The 16,051-nt window shown below is 35.6% G+C and overlaps 1 protein-coding gene across 1 annotated transcript in view; it reads left to right on the plus strand.

The window, feature by feature from the left end:
• The window catches only part of COL19A1 (collagen type XIX alpha 1 chain), a 408,633-nt gene extending 400,842 nt beyond the window's left edge, over positions 1–7,791 (plus strand). Inside the window, exons 51-52 of the mRNA XM_072642569.1 lie at positions 6,181–6,258; positions 6,433–7,791. Coding sequence (XP_072498670.1) covers positions 6,181–6,258; positions 6,433–6,566 — 212 coding nt within the window. The 3' untranslated portion in view covers positions 6,567–7,791. The remainder of the gene's footprint in view (positions 1–6,180; positions 6,259–6,432) is intronic.
• Positions 7,792–16,051: the final 8,260 nt, after the last annotated feature.

Here is a 16,051-nt window from a genome sequence, read left to right on the forward strand (position 1 = left end):
CTACAGTCTTTTTTTAAGTGTGCTTTGTAAAAGGTTGCAAGGTACACAACAAGGAAAAATAACGTGAACTTTCAAAAATCCAAAGAAACTGAGTAAGCTTTTTGTAATATGGAATTTCAAGTGAAAAGTGGGAATACACTTAGAAGAGAAAATGCCTCTGTACATGTGTGCCATGCTAACTAACTTGATTAATAAAACACACATACACACATGGGAATCAGTCACACAACTGAAAAAAAAAAGTTTTAGTAGTGCTGGTATTTGATCGTTATGAAGGATACAGCTCCAGTAATATTTATATGACTGTACATAGGTGACTGCTTTGGTACCCAGAATATTTTAGCAGTTAGTTTCAAGTCAAAGGACTCTAAGACTGACTGTGCTATTTACTATTATGTGGGTGACCTGGAGCAAGTCATGTAATCACTCAACCTCAGTTTCCTCATCTTTAATTTAAGGTTGTTGGACTAGGCAAATTTTAATATTCCATCCAGCTCAGAATCTATTGCCTGTGATCCTGTGAACTTGAATTCCAAAGTTAAGAGTAATCTCTAGAAGAAAAGAAAATGAGGTTCAACCTATTAATGTAATGGTCAACCTCCAGGCTGCTGGCTCAATCAGACTGATCCAGAAATTTCATCCTTGTTATTTGAACGTAGAGCTTCATCAGAAATCTCTAGAAAGGAGGCTGCCTGAACTTTGTACATGTGGTTTGTTTGTGAGGAAGGAGATGAAAAATCATTTCAGTGTTCAGTGTTTTGTAAACCAAAATCTTTTTGTTTGCGCATATTTCTTTAGGAAGAAACAAATAGAAAGATGCTAAGTAAACAGCAAAACCATTATCCATCCTTTGAAGTATGTATTCAGCAATAAGAAAATCAACTCTGAGAATATGTGAAGTTAAGGTCCAAGTTTTAAAAAGGAGTGTTTAACTGTTGCCCACATCTTAGGGAATAATTTTATATCTCATATTTAAATTGCTACTCCCATGGTCTCACAATGCTCAAGCAACCAATCAAAAACCATTTAAGTACCTACTATATTCCAAGCCCTGTACTAGATGCTGGACCTATAAATATAAAAGTAAAATCCTCCCTGCCCTCAAGGAACTTATATTCTACTGGAAGAAACAAAAAAAGTATAGACATAGTTACATATCTACAGATACATACAGATACCTGTACATAACATATATATCATATATACATACCTTCACATATATACACAAATGTATATGTGCATATACTATAAGGAACACATACAAATAAATTTAAAGTAATTTCCGAAAATAAGGAGACATTATATTTACATATATAACATATACATGTGTTGTAATTCCTAAATGTCTTCTCAAATAGAATAGAAGCTTCTTGCAGGCAGGGATCATTTCATTTTACCCTGCAAAATTACCTTGCTTTTATTATATGCATATGTTTTTTTCATATATGTTTGTATGCTAAATACAAAATAATGGCAAGGTAATTTTGAAGGGGGAAACACTAGAAATTTAGGGAATCAGAAATGATGTAAAGTAGAAGTTGATATTGAGCTGAGATCTGAAGGAAACTGGGAACTCCAAGACATTTAGGTAAATAGGAAATGCATAACAGGCCTGAGGACAAGAATAGACAATTATGCTTCCCACTTTCAGGGATCTTACTTGTGCTTTGCTTATGCTCCAAAAAGCAAGGATTTTAAGATTCTACTTTAAACGTCTTTCTAGACAATTTTAGATTATCACCGTCCCTGCAGGGTTTCAGTTAGTCCAGCTCTACTAAGTAAATTAAGAAGAAAATTCTAGGTGTTTGGATTCACCTCTATCTGGTCTTAAGTGCACACCATTTGATCTACATAGTGCTACCATCAGGGGAGTAATGATGTTCCTCATTTAGGAAAACAGTAGAAAGACCCAAGAAAATTATGATAAGCCAATGTGGGTTCAGCAATGTGAAGAAGGGAGAATTTCCCTAATGGTGCCCTGATCAGCCATGAGAATTTTAAAAGGAAGTTATTTAAATTCTTCTGACCTCACTTGCCCCTTCATTTCCCTGAGCATTCTGAAGAATCAGTATGATATTATAGCTAAAAGACCCATCCATCTCAAAAGCCTCTAGTTTCCTAAAGTGGGTGATACTGCCCTGTGGGGAATGCTGGAGCATTCCAGGGAGGGCAGGGGCATTGAATAAAAATAAGGAGGCTGAGGAAGCATAAGGAAAGAAGAGAAGAAAATACTGAAAAACTGTTCATACATGTTTTATCTGTTGTGTAACAGAGCTAATCATAGTGATCACATTACTTTCCAAATAATTTTGTATTTGCATACAAAATGCAAATTGGAACTGATGAGTGGGCAAGTCAGCCAATAGGTCTTAACAAGAAAGTGTTGGCAGGTGAGTAGGCAGTGCATTGTCAGGAAGTCCAGCATGCATTGGCTGGAATACGTGAATGGAATGACTTGTTTGAAATGCAATATTATACAGTTACATGATGTAATATTGCATCATCAAAACTTCAATGCAGGAAAAACTCCACAAATTTACAATAAACAAATTTAAGGTGCATCATTTTTAAAAATATGTATTTAATATTTTTTAAAATGACACAAATTTCAAAAATATGCTAAAGGGTTAAAGAAAATAGATTTCCAGAAGGTGAAAAATAATTGTTTCTTGAAAAGGAGATGGTAGGCAAAATAAGTTTGGGAACCTCAGCAGTGGTACAGAGCTAGATATTGGACTCAGAACAAAGAGACTTCACATTTATGAGTTTGCTTCTATCCCTGTCCCTGCAAGGTTGAAAAACACCAGGTCCCTCTTTAATTCCTGTTCTTTTCAAGTTCTTCTATAAAGATGAGTCAGAAACAGAGAGGCAGACAGAGAGATAGAGAGATCTTCTATCATCAGACCTTTTCTGATTTTTCTAAGTATCAGTACTCCCTGCCCTAAAATCACTGCGTAGTTATTGTGTATATATCCTGTATTTACTTGTCCAGGAATATAGTATATCTCAATAGTAAAATATAAATCCCTTGAGGGCAAAAACAATTCCACTTTTTAATCTGTTCCTCAGTGCCTCCTATAGTGCTTTTTACATAGTAGGTATTTAATAATTGCTTGTTGAATGATTATTTCCAATCACAGTTAGCCACAAGCACACTAACCCAAAGGGCTCTTCTATTATTCAACTGAACAGTTTATCTTACTAATGTAGATACAGACCTTCAGATTCTGAGTCACTAAACATTCATTTCTCAGTGCCTGAAAATTATATCAAAGGGAACACAGATGGGTCTTGATATATGCCTCCAAAAACAGCCATGTTGAATGTGTGATGGAGAGAGTAATAGATACTCCAGTAAGCCCAAAGGCATATAAATGAAATCCTTAAATGTATCTCTGGAGTTCCAACTGAAGTGTTAGTACCAGATTTAATTATATAGCACATCACCTTCTTAATAAATCTATCCATGTTCCTCTGGATACTAAAACCATCCCTTTTACTTAATGTGTACGTACATAGATATAAATATATACATACATGTATATATGTATAAACATGTACACACTCAATATAGGCTCCAAATTGACGAGTAGATTCACTAATTAATGTTGGCTTCATATTTAAATTCCCAAAAGTTATAATTTATTAGTTTGAACTGAGGTATCCTTAGCTCAACAGGTCCATTTCCACCTATTATTCATCTTCTCTGACCACCCTCTGAATATATACGTACATATATAGTCATGTATGTGTCTATAGAGAGTCAACAGACATGTTTATGTCCTACAGATTTTTAAAGACTGTATATACAATAATATAACTATTAAAGTAGAGGGGTCAAATGAAACAGAATTTTAATCTGAATATTCAAAGTGTTGATAAAGTAGGTTCCTAATTGTAAGCGATATTTCTGCATGCTAGCATAACTCTAATCCTTATATTGATAGAAAGTTTGATGTTGATTGACCATTATTAGGTGTTGCTTTTTCTCCCCTTATCATCAACAGTTTCTCATGTAGTTGATCTTTGAGAAATGTAATGATAAAAGCCAGAGCTGAATTGTCCAATATAACTTCTGTAAAGTTTATTTTTTTCTGTAATAGAGCATTTGATTAGGCACTTCTAAATGGTTTTTGGTGAAGCTGATTAACCTTTTTTTTCTTATTGTTTGCATCCTATAAAGATCTTTTGTGCAAAGGTTTTCAGTGTTAATGGATGTGAAACTTTGATGTTGTACCAATATGCTTTGGACATTACTTTCTTTATGATGCAAAATTGTATTCTCTCTAAAATAAGCATTTCCAATCCTACCCATCAATAAGCAGAAGTTCTTTGCTTTGTAGATGTATGGCATGCACATCAGTCTCTTTATTAAATTTGCCAGTTTTTCTTGATTATTTCATATTTGTGATTTGTGCATACCTCAAAAATAAAACCTGTGGTTATGAAAGTGTTCATGCTGTTTGGAAACTAATGCAGGCATTCCTTTCTTCTTACCAAGTCAAAGCTGAGACAGTGTTAGAGGTGCATGAACCAAGCCACTGACTTGCTAGAATATCTGCAAGCCCCCAAGGCCTGATGCCTAGTGCCTCTTTAAGTATACTGAAAGTCATGGAGAATTTCAAGAATTTTCACAGAATTTCTTGCTGTTTGCAGGAGACCATGGAGTCTACAAATTTCATGTACTTACCATCACTCTGCTGTAATGAGACACAGTTATTAAAATGCATGACTAATTTAAAGCTAGTTTTTCTGAGTGGACTATTTCCTACTGCCATTTTATCCTTTGCTATCTCAACGCATGTTTCTGAATGATTGTGTTGTTATTCTAGTGTCCTTTATTATTGTTGATTAGGTAAAAAAGAAAGTGAAAAAAGAATTATCATTAGTCTTCTAGTTTGTTTACTGCTAAGTGGGTTTAGGAATTAGCACAATTTATTGTTGAATTTTATGTGGACCTTGGGTTAAATTTAAAGGTCTGTAGTGTCTGGATCTCTTTTCTTAGTTGTAAAGCAATTGCACTCTTTGGAAGCCACTGCATCTCCTTTGATATTTGTCTGTGTGTTCTGATGAAAAGTAATTTATGGTAGACAAATGGGCCAGCACTGTCCATTTGGGCTCAGTTGGCTTAAGCTGAAGAAATGTTGCCTGAGACATATTTGTTCAACTTGTTCAACCACTATTTCCTCCCTTCTTTTCTAACCCTTACTGTAGCTTCCAAATCATAGGGGGAGTAAAATCTCAGCTCTCATAAGGCACGGTATCTTATACATTAAATGGAAATATTAATGGAAAATTGAACCAAACTCTAATTCTCTGTCCAATGGTTATCTTGCATGGATAGTGTCACATACATACTCACATTTCTCGCTGTCATGTTAATACACATGACTCATTGCACTTCTGAGAGATAAACTGTTTCATGGCTAGCTTCATTAAAAGAGTGACATTTAAGGCAAGACCCACTGAATATGGTGGTTTAGCTTTGTAAGTAACAACTGCCTCCAACAGAGATTTATGTACATTTCTGTTCAAGAAACACATAGACTTTCAAAATTATTTTGGAAGAAGGTGAAATTTTCATTTTAGTTGCTTTGAGCCCTTTTTGGTGCTCATTGCCTAGAGTTTGATCAAAGAACTTGAATAGTAAATGAGTACCTTTTTTAAAATGTCATCATAGTTGTCCTGGAAAAAGAGTCAATGATTGTGCCAGTGAATACAATCTCCAGTAAGGAAACAGATGCCCACGCACACTCACACATACACACACACACGCATACACACTCACACTTTTTTTTTTGCAATTTAGTAGTTTTAGAGAGTTACCTGGAATCCTGAAAAGTTAAATGACTTCCCCATAGTTAAACCAGCAGTCTGTGTCAGAGGCCAGACTTGAACTCAAGTCTTCTTCACTAGATTATTATTTAATCAAAGTATTGATTCCTATTTCCTATGAACTATTGAATTTTTGGACTTCTGATTTTATGGATTACTGAACTTTAACTTGAGATTAATATGTATGTTTAACCATGTGGTTGAGACCAAAGAATATAGTTGCCATTTGGTCTTAAGGTAACATTTAATAATAAGGAAATATGAAAATGGTTCTTGCATTTGCTCTGCTGTCACAGAACGCTGTTACTGGTTTTGTGTTTATCTTTTTGCATATATCTTACATAGGTTACAGAGGACAGAAGGGAGAAAGAGGTGAACCTGGAATTGGGCTCCCAGGGAATCCTGGTCTTCCTGGACCTTCAGGTAATGGTGGTATTGTCTTCACAAAACCAGCAAGCATCTCTATGTTGAAAATATCCCTTCTTCCCCTTGAGCTTTCTACTTTACCATTTATTATTAGACTTCACTACGATTATATGAGTAGATGAGGATGTAACTGCCCTGCCTCCACACTAATGATTTCCTTTTTTTTATTAGCTACTTGTATGCCAGGCACACCCGGTGCTCCAGGGCCTCAGGGTCCCCCTGGACCTAGTGGAAGGTGTAACCCAGATGATTGCTCCCATCCTGTGTCTCATGCCCAGCCACCAGGACATGAAAATGGAAAATGAGCAGCCTAGTGATGGTCTCTACCAATTGACAAATCTATGGAACTTGGTTTGTTTTAAACGAATATAGACTGTCCTGGAGCAGCACTTTTAGAGCATTTAAGCCAAATCCTTTGATTCCAGCTTCTGACAAAGATACTTCTATACTTTTCCCCAAGTCTATTTCCAATGATTTACTTTCATTTTACTACAGTTCTTATTGAGATTTTTCAATGAGGTAAACAAGTCCATTCATTCTCATGAGCATCTCTTCTTCAAAAGGAAGCTATTGTCTTAACAATTCAGTTAGATTGAAGATGACACATACTTTTATTGTCTCATCAATATGTCTCATTTAGCCTCTTGATCTAAGGTATAGAAGAGACAGAATTACAAAGTTGTCTTAAAGTTTAAAATGAATGTTCTTGCTGAAGTTTTCTGGCAACTCTTGTATTCCAATACACTTCATATTGAATGTCTCCATCTACTTTTGATGGCCTAAGGATGTGATGTTACTGCCTTCCAATTTCTGCAAACAAATCTTTTGATAATTTCCTATATAATAATGAGAGTAACTGTGTTGCTCTCCAGCTTTTCATGAGACTTTGATGATTTTGAGTAACTCAAAAACTGACCTTTACAACTAAAGTAGTTTTTGGTTTTGTTTTTTTATCCTGATCATTAGCTCAGTTCAAAGCTGAGCAGCATTAGCTCCTGTGACATAGGGAAAGAAAAAGTTCAGCCCAGATAGCCATATGTTCCATCAGAATATGTGTATTTTTTCAGTTGTCTATACTATGACCAACCTGGTAAATGGTGTCTTAAAGTGTGAAACAGAAAATGGCTCTCATTAAGAAGAATGATGGAGTGAACAAAGGATTCTTCATCACATCAGAAGCTGCAAAGGACTCAGAGGCTTTTGGTACTTCGGTACCACTTGTTTAATGACTCATAGAGGACGTCAAGAAAAGACCATCTAAGCAAAGATCATTTGGGTCCATTGCTGCCAAGAAGAACCCATGTATCACAAAACTGGATGGTTTTGGGGAGGACATCCTGAAAGAAGAATAGGGAATGGTAGCAGGGATGCAGCATCAGATGGAAATTCTGTATATCCTGAATGCCCTCCCCCAAAACAGAGCAAAAGACATAGATCAGATGAGGGAAGGCACCCACATGTCTCTGCTCCTGCAACCTGTATTTGTAATATTTAAAACATTTATATCAGCTCCTGGTAAAGGAAGCCCAAGAAGTGTCTGTGGGGGCAGGGGAAGGGGAGGAAAAGGGGATAGGGGAGTAACTTATGAACATATTGTCTAAAACCAAATGAAAATGGAATTACAGTCACCACCGGATTTCTAGTCAACATGGGTTGTTACATAGTATTTATTAACTTCTCAGGAAGTTACCACTGATCATAAGAAGTGAGTTTTTCTTAAATGCTTGATGGCTGTACCTATATAGCTAGCCAGATGGATCGTAGAGTCTCAAAGTCTGTGTCACTTGTAGGGTGGGGGTGCCTCTCCCCTAACACTGTTGTAGAAAATCCTCACTTCCTGATTTTCTCTTCTTTATAAGGAACTTCCAGTTTTCCTAGAGCAGAATGGAAAATGAACTTTTGTCTATTCATCGAAAATAAGGTTAAGATGGCAACTCCATTGCCAAAGCCCTACAGAGAGTACAATCGGACACTGAAATTGAAACAGATTCTGAATGTAGTCATGTCTGTGGAGCATGACTGGAATTGAAAGTGGGAAAGGACTGACGAATTGGCAAAACTGAAATTGGGACATTTCGTGGGCTTAGCTGTACTTATAACTTTAAATAGTTTTCACTTTAGTTCAATGAACTGCTGGTCAGGTACTATACACAAGGCTAGGAATAGCTAGAATATGTTTTATTGTTATCATTCATTTTGTTTTAATTGGTTTGTATTGATTTATGTTGTACCTTTCAAGTGATTCCAAATTTTCTCGCAAATTTTGTGTGTTTTTTAATTATAAATTCCTGTTCAACACCACTTCTTTTCTTGTGATGATACCTACAATGGTGCTGTGTTTTAAACAAGCTATATAAATGGAATCTTCATAAGTGTGTTTCCTTAGCAGGATATTATATTCAAAAGAAGTATACAGAGAGTTTTGACTTGGTGCTAAGTGTATATTTTGAGTGTGGGGCTCATTGAAATACAATTCTCAAAGCTTGTACCTTCCCTGATGAGATTTTATAGTGTTCGTTTACTTGAATTTGTCAGGATATTGAACATTTTTGTATTTTGAAATATTATTTTTACATACTAATTTCCCATTACTTGTCTTTTTGCTTCTTCACTAGATTCGGAAATATTTATTGTAGTATTTTAATGTTTTGACAGGTGGAAATATCACCTGATTGTGAACAATGTCACCTATTTCATTGTTTTCTTGAATTTATGCTTTCACATGATTTGTTGACCCAGTTCAATTTTCTCCTATCATGAAACATATTCATTTCAGTTCTTCGAGGATCTGATGCCATTATGAGTGACCCTGCTGCCATACTTACATATATCTGCGGGAGTATGGTTTCTTTTTTCTATTCTTTGATAATTTTTTTTCTTGGTAATTTTGATTAAGGTTTTGTTGGTTTATTCCTGTTTTGAGGATTTGCATTAATGGGTTTTTTCAGATTTTTTTATAAAGAAAAATTATTTATTATTATTGAATTATTTGATGCATAAAGGAAAGTAGAACTGTCCCCAGGATGCAAACTCCCTGTTTGTTTCTGGGAATTGGTGACTGGTTTTCACCTCAGAATAAGTAAGGATACGGAGTTGAGGTAAGAATTTCCTTCCCTTCTGCTTCATTTGTCACCAAACACTTTTGCTGTTAGTTAGTAAATTTGCAACACAGCAAGGATGTTTGGGTCCAAATAATACAGGATTAAATGAAGTAGTGATTCGGCCATCATCCAATTACTTCGAAACAAGTAAATAAGAAAATTCTCACTACAGAATGAACTTTTTTTTTAAAGTACCTGGTTTAACTGTGTTCTGGATAATTGCCAAGTCCTTCTTCACTTCATAGAATAATTTATTTCATTCCAAAACACTTTTTTGCTTTCATAGAGATGTCATTAATGTCTGATCTCCACAGCAGGGAGGAATAATTAGTAAATTCATGAATTGTCATCTGTTTATACTTCAGATAAACAGCATAATTGTTTGACTAACAAGGTCTGTCTTGATGACAAGACCATCAATAATTGACACTGTGTATGCTTTTCCCAAATTTGTTTGAATTCCTCAGTCTCACATGTCAATTTCAGAGCTGAACGAGCTCAGGTAATCCTTTCACTTGGGAAGTTTCTGACCATAGCATAATAAGGAATGACAAATTAAGGTAGTCCTTTGAAGTTAGGGTGCAAATAGAAGGATAATTCAGGAGTTTGTTAAATGGCCTTCTCTACTGGGGACATTTATTCTATAGCTTTAACATAGGTCCACACACAGCCTTAATGGTAAATGTGAATAAAAAGGAGAAAAAAGAACTCCAAAATATCCTAACTTGGTCACAACTACAAAGAATGTCAGTTCCCTATATTTCACAACTGTGCTTATTTATTTAAAATACTCTCTAAAGATATACTAGGTGTAAAATTGTCATTTGAAGTTTTTCTTATAAAACAACTGTATATGGGTATGATTCTCAGGCTTCAACTGGGGTCAGATTTATTTTCTCCTTAGCTTTTCTCAACTGTTAAAAGACTGTGATATACTTCCCTTTGTCCACACGATGGTGTGCAATGCTAATATGTTTATAAGAATTGAACCGGCATCTAGAAACTCAAAGCTTGACAAGTTCATTGGCAATGCCCTAAATCAAAGCTTTGTTTGCACTTTCTGATTCTTCAGACTTTTCTTTCTTAATGGTCCCCTGACCTCTAAAAGAGGAGGAGAGGCTGACAGAAAGAACTGTGCTAACAATTTTTTTTACTAAATGGGTAAGCTTCTCTTGTCACTGAACACTGGATCAGCCATAAGCTTTTTGTTTTAATTTAACTCCTTTAGGAAAAGTATTCCTGAACATCTTGTAGATTTTTAATTTAGTTTATTGGTTTCCAATCCCATAATGTAAGAATTCACATCAAGACATTTTATAATCATGCTGTCTTTAGAGTATCCAAGACATCCCTTGCTGACAAACACGTGACAAGAATCACCTCTTTTATAGAATTTTGTGTATCTAAACAAGTCCAGTGTTCATAAAATCAGGTCATTGCTTAAATTTCTATGGTTTTTGAAAATGTTTAAACTTTTACGTTTAGATTTTTGTATTCCTATTTTTCTAGAAACAGAGCACAACTATTCACAGTTATTTACCTCAATTAGCTTCATTACTTATCCTGCTGACATTCATGATAAGCAGCCATTGAGAACTTGGAGGTCAAGTCACAGGAACTGTGACATCTCACCTGTTCCATAGATGGCTTCTCACATGTGTCTCTTTCTTTTTCCTGGTATTCCTTGTCTGTGACTTCAGAGAGGAATTTTATCGTACTTTTCACCTCTCCACCATGATGTTTCCCTGATTTCTAAGTATGAGGAAGAGAAGGTACTGATAGGGAAAATGGAATTATTAACTTTTTCATCAATGTCTGTTAACATTCCCCAGCTTTTTGAAACTTTTCCCTTGATATGCTGGCTGTTAAGTGTGACATTGTACAAATTTTCTTCATTTCTCAGGAGGGTCTTGGGAAACAAGATAGATGAAGCATTTCTTTTGATGATGTGACATAAAGGATAATCTTCTAAATATGTATTAAGCTGTACTATTCAACAACCATTCTGCCAGAAGCAACTTGCTCAGCCTAGTTAATTGTCAGAACTGATTCAATCAGAGAAAAACCAAATTCCACAAGTTAAACAGTGTTTGCAATGGTACGAAGAAGGGCTGGAGACTGGCAGGCTCAGAGTTGGATTGAATTTGTAATGGTGGCTACATAGACACCAACATGAAGTCATTTTACCTCTAAAATAAGGTTTAGGGACCAAATCTATGGCAAAACCTAAGATTTTGGGGGCCTAAACAGACATTTTTTTCAGGTTGACTTCTCTTTGTGGTTTACAGTACAGTTAATAAGAGTCCCCAGCTCTCACAACTAACTTGCCCAACATGAATCATGATCAAATGGGATTTTTTTTTTTTTAGTGTCATGAATGAACATAAGTAAGGCTTAGGTTTATCAGGGGTGGTGTTTGGGACTTGATCATAGTAAGCTCACAAGTATACAGAATACCAGTTATTTTACTGTCTTACTGGATTTTTAAGTGTATTTTAGGATTGAACATTTTTTCAGTGATTGTAATTGTATTTAAATTCAGATTACATATTGTGGCATATTTTATCATTGTATTTATTTTGAAATAATGTTTAAGCATTGATTTGTGTTTATTTCTTGTATTTCATGTTCAAAATGAGTAAGGTTCAATTCATGTAGATTAGAATGGAATTAAAAGATTTATGAAGTATTCCTGATGGATATAATACCTTGAATACCTAAATCTTACATACAGAAGTAATTCCTGAAGTCAGTGGTCATGTTGCCTGCTTTGCAGTAGACTTGATCCTAACTATTACGATAGGAGCTACAACCTATGATTTTATTTTACAGGGAACTGTCAGATGGAGAAACTCTTTCTCTTTACTAGTTCATATGCGTTAACATGTGTCAGACATTTTAAGAATCTTAAAGCTCTATATAAATGCTAGCTGTTATTAGTAATACTCATTATCACTTACAGTCTTAAAAAGCTACCTCGAGTACTGAGAGGTTAAGGGACTGCCCAGAGGCACATAGCCATTACATGTCAGAGGTCAGATTTGAATTTGGGTCTGCCCAACTTTAAGGCCAACTCTTTATCCATTACACCTCACTTCCTCTTTGCCCTAAATGGAAAACTAACTTTAAGGGGGAGGAGGATGTTTGCTAACAATGAATCTATTACTTACTACTGTCACTGACTGAAGTACAGAGTTTTTCTCCAGTCCTACTAGAATTCTATATCAGTGACTCTTGAAATATATTCCAGAGTCTACTGAAAGTCCATGAGGAAGTCCATGGTATGGTTTCTTGCAGAATTAATGTTTGAAACTCAATGGTGGCTATAGTTTCGTTTTGGTTATGAGTTAAGTATCACTAATGAGCGTTAATAAAAGATCCCACCTCTCTGGGCAAAGTACCAAAAGTAGCTCCCAGTTTTTCATTGAGTCCAGTGAGGATTGTGTTTTGTAATGGTCATCATACATGAATGAGTAAGGAATCCTTGAAGTAGTCTGGTGACCAAAAGGCTTTTTGAGAATATCTAGTGCAGAGGGACTTGAACAAAGTGAGAAATATTTCAAATTAACTCTTGGTACACACACAAATATTCCACATGGATTCCCACCAAATTCATGGCATGTGTCAGTATACCCTGATTCCATGTCATATTTTTCTTATTATTATTTAAGAAAGGTAAACAACCAAAAACTAAAGTGTTGGCATGTGAAAAGGTTTACATACTGGGAGGCAGAAAAGTGGATGGAATCTGGTCCTATCTATCCCACTAACCACCTGTGTGACGTTGGGCAAGTCATTTAGCCTTGGCCATAGTTTTCACATCTAGAAAGCCTCCTGGCCTCTGAAGTCCCTCTCAGTTCTATAACTTTGCATGAGAGAGAAGCAGAGAGAGAGAGATCTTTTCAACTTTCCAGAACAAAATGCATTTAAATAACCTCACAGAAGAAATTAAATATGTGACACCATCATTCTTTATCATCATCTGTCTAATGAGAGATAAGAATTAGGTGTAAGAACTAAATATAAAGGTCTCATTTTAAGAAGAAGCCAACACAGGAAGCTAGTTATGCTAACAGCAAAAACAATTCCAGACATTATTCTCTTGGAAACCAGGTATAGCAAATATGTACCATTTTCTTTGGTCAGCAATTTCAAGTCTATTTGAATACATGAAGTTATTCCAAGATATCCAGTCTTAATTTTGTCTTAAAGTATTGGGTTTCATTAGGACCTAGCCAGAATACAAAGATATATGTGATCCCCAACCACTATGGCTCCTCCCAAGCAACTTAAACATAAAATTTGGGGTATTCAATCTTTACAATTATGTCTGATTCTTTGTGATCTCATTTTGGGGTTTTCTTAGCAAAGATACTAAAGTGGTTTGTCATTTCCTTCTCCAGCTGATTTTACAGATGAGGTGAACAGGGTTAAGTGACTTACCAAGGGTCACCTAGCTAAATTTGAGGTCAAATTTGAACTCATGGAGGTGAGTCTTCCTGACCTCAAGCTCTGTACTCTTATCCACTATACCACCTATCCCCCCAAAAGGTAAAATACATACCTCAAAACTATTTGGATATTTTTTCCTCCATTGGCTTAAAAGCAATAAGGACTTAATCTAAATTATTTTAATACTAATATATCAAAGGAGTAGATTTCCTATTGGTTGTGTCTACTAGCCCTATAGGGTCTCCACTTTTCCTCTGAGCCACTGTTGAAATTGATGAAGTTTGCTGATCCAACTTTGAAGTTGTGTGACTTTGGGCAAATCACTTAACCCCTTGACCTCTCTGGGTTTCAATTTCTTCATTTATAAAATGAAAGGGCTGACCTTAAAATGGCATAATTTTAAAAGAACAATGCTGTAGAATTAATATTACACCTGGCCTGCCTTTTCCAGGGCCTCCACCAAATACTTAAAAAGCCATTCCAAAGTAATAAAAATGACAGACACAACCTCGCCTTTATATAGAGCTTTTAAGTTTTTCACAGGAGTTCATTTTTATTCTCATACTCACCCTAGAAGATGGATAAAGTAAGTATTATTAGAGTTAGAAAAAGACACAAAAAACTGTCTTCCAAAAGGAAACTAATTTTAAAGTTTGTAGAAACCAGATTCAATCCAGTGATTTTTCTGCATTGTTCAGTTATTTATCCCCTTGCACCCAAAAAACTGAAAATGTCCATGACTACACTTGTCACAAAGCTTATTATTCATCTCTTTCCTGTTCAATTTCTGCCAAACAGTGAAATTAATTACTCCAAATCACACATGCCAATGAGCTCACTGTCCAGTTGGACTGGGCAGTGATTTGCATAGGAAGTGGTCTTAAATGGTCTAATATTTGGAATGAAAATCAGTAAGACCTGAGAAACCCACCACTTCATTCATTAACTTGCCAGTTGCCAGCCAGCTCTGCTTACCTGACCCCCCCCCCAACACCTCCCTGCAACTGCTACCCCGAAAGATAGTACCTCCATCTCATTGTTACTTCTTGGATTAGGCAGAATTCATACTCTGAAAAAGCCAGATATGTGATTTAATCCCCCTGTTTCTCAATTCTCCCAGGTAAAGAAGCTGCTGGGCAGTTTTCTTTGCATTTCAGTTCAATAGAAAGTCTTAAGATACTCTACATAATTGCAAGCTAATCCACTTTCCTGAATTTTACAATGCATTTTTCCTACTCTTTTGAATGTGTTCATTTTGTCGATTCTATTTGAAAGCACTCACTTCCTAACCAATACTGCTCACTTTAACTGTGAAATTTTCAAACACAGTATTTTAAAATAGAAATCTGGTTTGAAAAGTAGTTGGATTAAATATATACTTTTCAAACGCATTTATTTGTTCTTTATTTTCTTAGGACTTTGTTATTACAACTGGGGGAAATGTTTATTTGGTTATCTAATTTTTCTTTTCTTGTATTTGATTATTTCTGTATTCTGTAGTTCAAATAAAAGTGTCTTGGTGAAAAAAATGGAATTTCTTAGCATTTATTAAATTAATGATGGATTGTATTGTCTGAAGTAGTCCACCATCGTCCCAGGGAAGTTCCACGAGAAGCCTGAATTTCCTACACACTTATTTACTATTTGGTATGTGGCATAAGAGGATAGAGGGTGAAAGGGAAAGTAACATTGCTGGTCTCTGCAAAATCCACTGGTTTCTACAGCCAAATGAGCACTGTAATGCCTAAGCATTTTTCCAAGGAATTACATTCACTAAGTAGTTCTGATGAAATCCAAACAGAATATAAGATGATTAGATGATTGATTCAGCTTCACAAATGCAAGTGGAATTTTTTTTTAGCCAGTGCATCACATATGAAAAAACATATATCACTGCAATACATTATTAGGTCTCCCCATCGATCTAAGAGAATTGAGTTTTACAGACTAACTGAAGACAATGACTGCTTTGATCTATTGTTATATACCCTGGGACCAAGTATCTCAACCTCTGTGTGACATAAAATGAAAATGATGAGTTCATATGAGATGCTGGAAGAAAAATCTAGGAGATGGGGCGTGCCCACTCTTCAACCCAGCTGCCTCACTATTAGACAACTTTTTTTTTTTTTTTATGAGAAGAGGTGAGTTTGGAAATGGTTTTACATCAACCAGGTTTTGATGGCCTTACAGATCATCCATGTGGTGGCGTAGATGGCTTCCCAATAAGCCTCATC

This window comes from Notamacropus eugenii, chromosome 2, assembly GCF_028372415.1.
Source record: "Notamacropus eugenii isolate mMacEug1 chromosome 2, mMacEug1.pri_v2, whole genome shotgun sequence".
Classification (NCBI taxonomy): Eukaryota; Metazoa; Chordata; class Mammalia; order Diprotodontia; family Macropodidae; genus Notamacropus; species Notamacropus eugenii.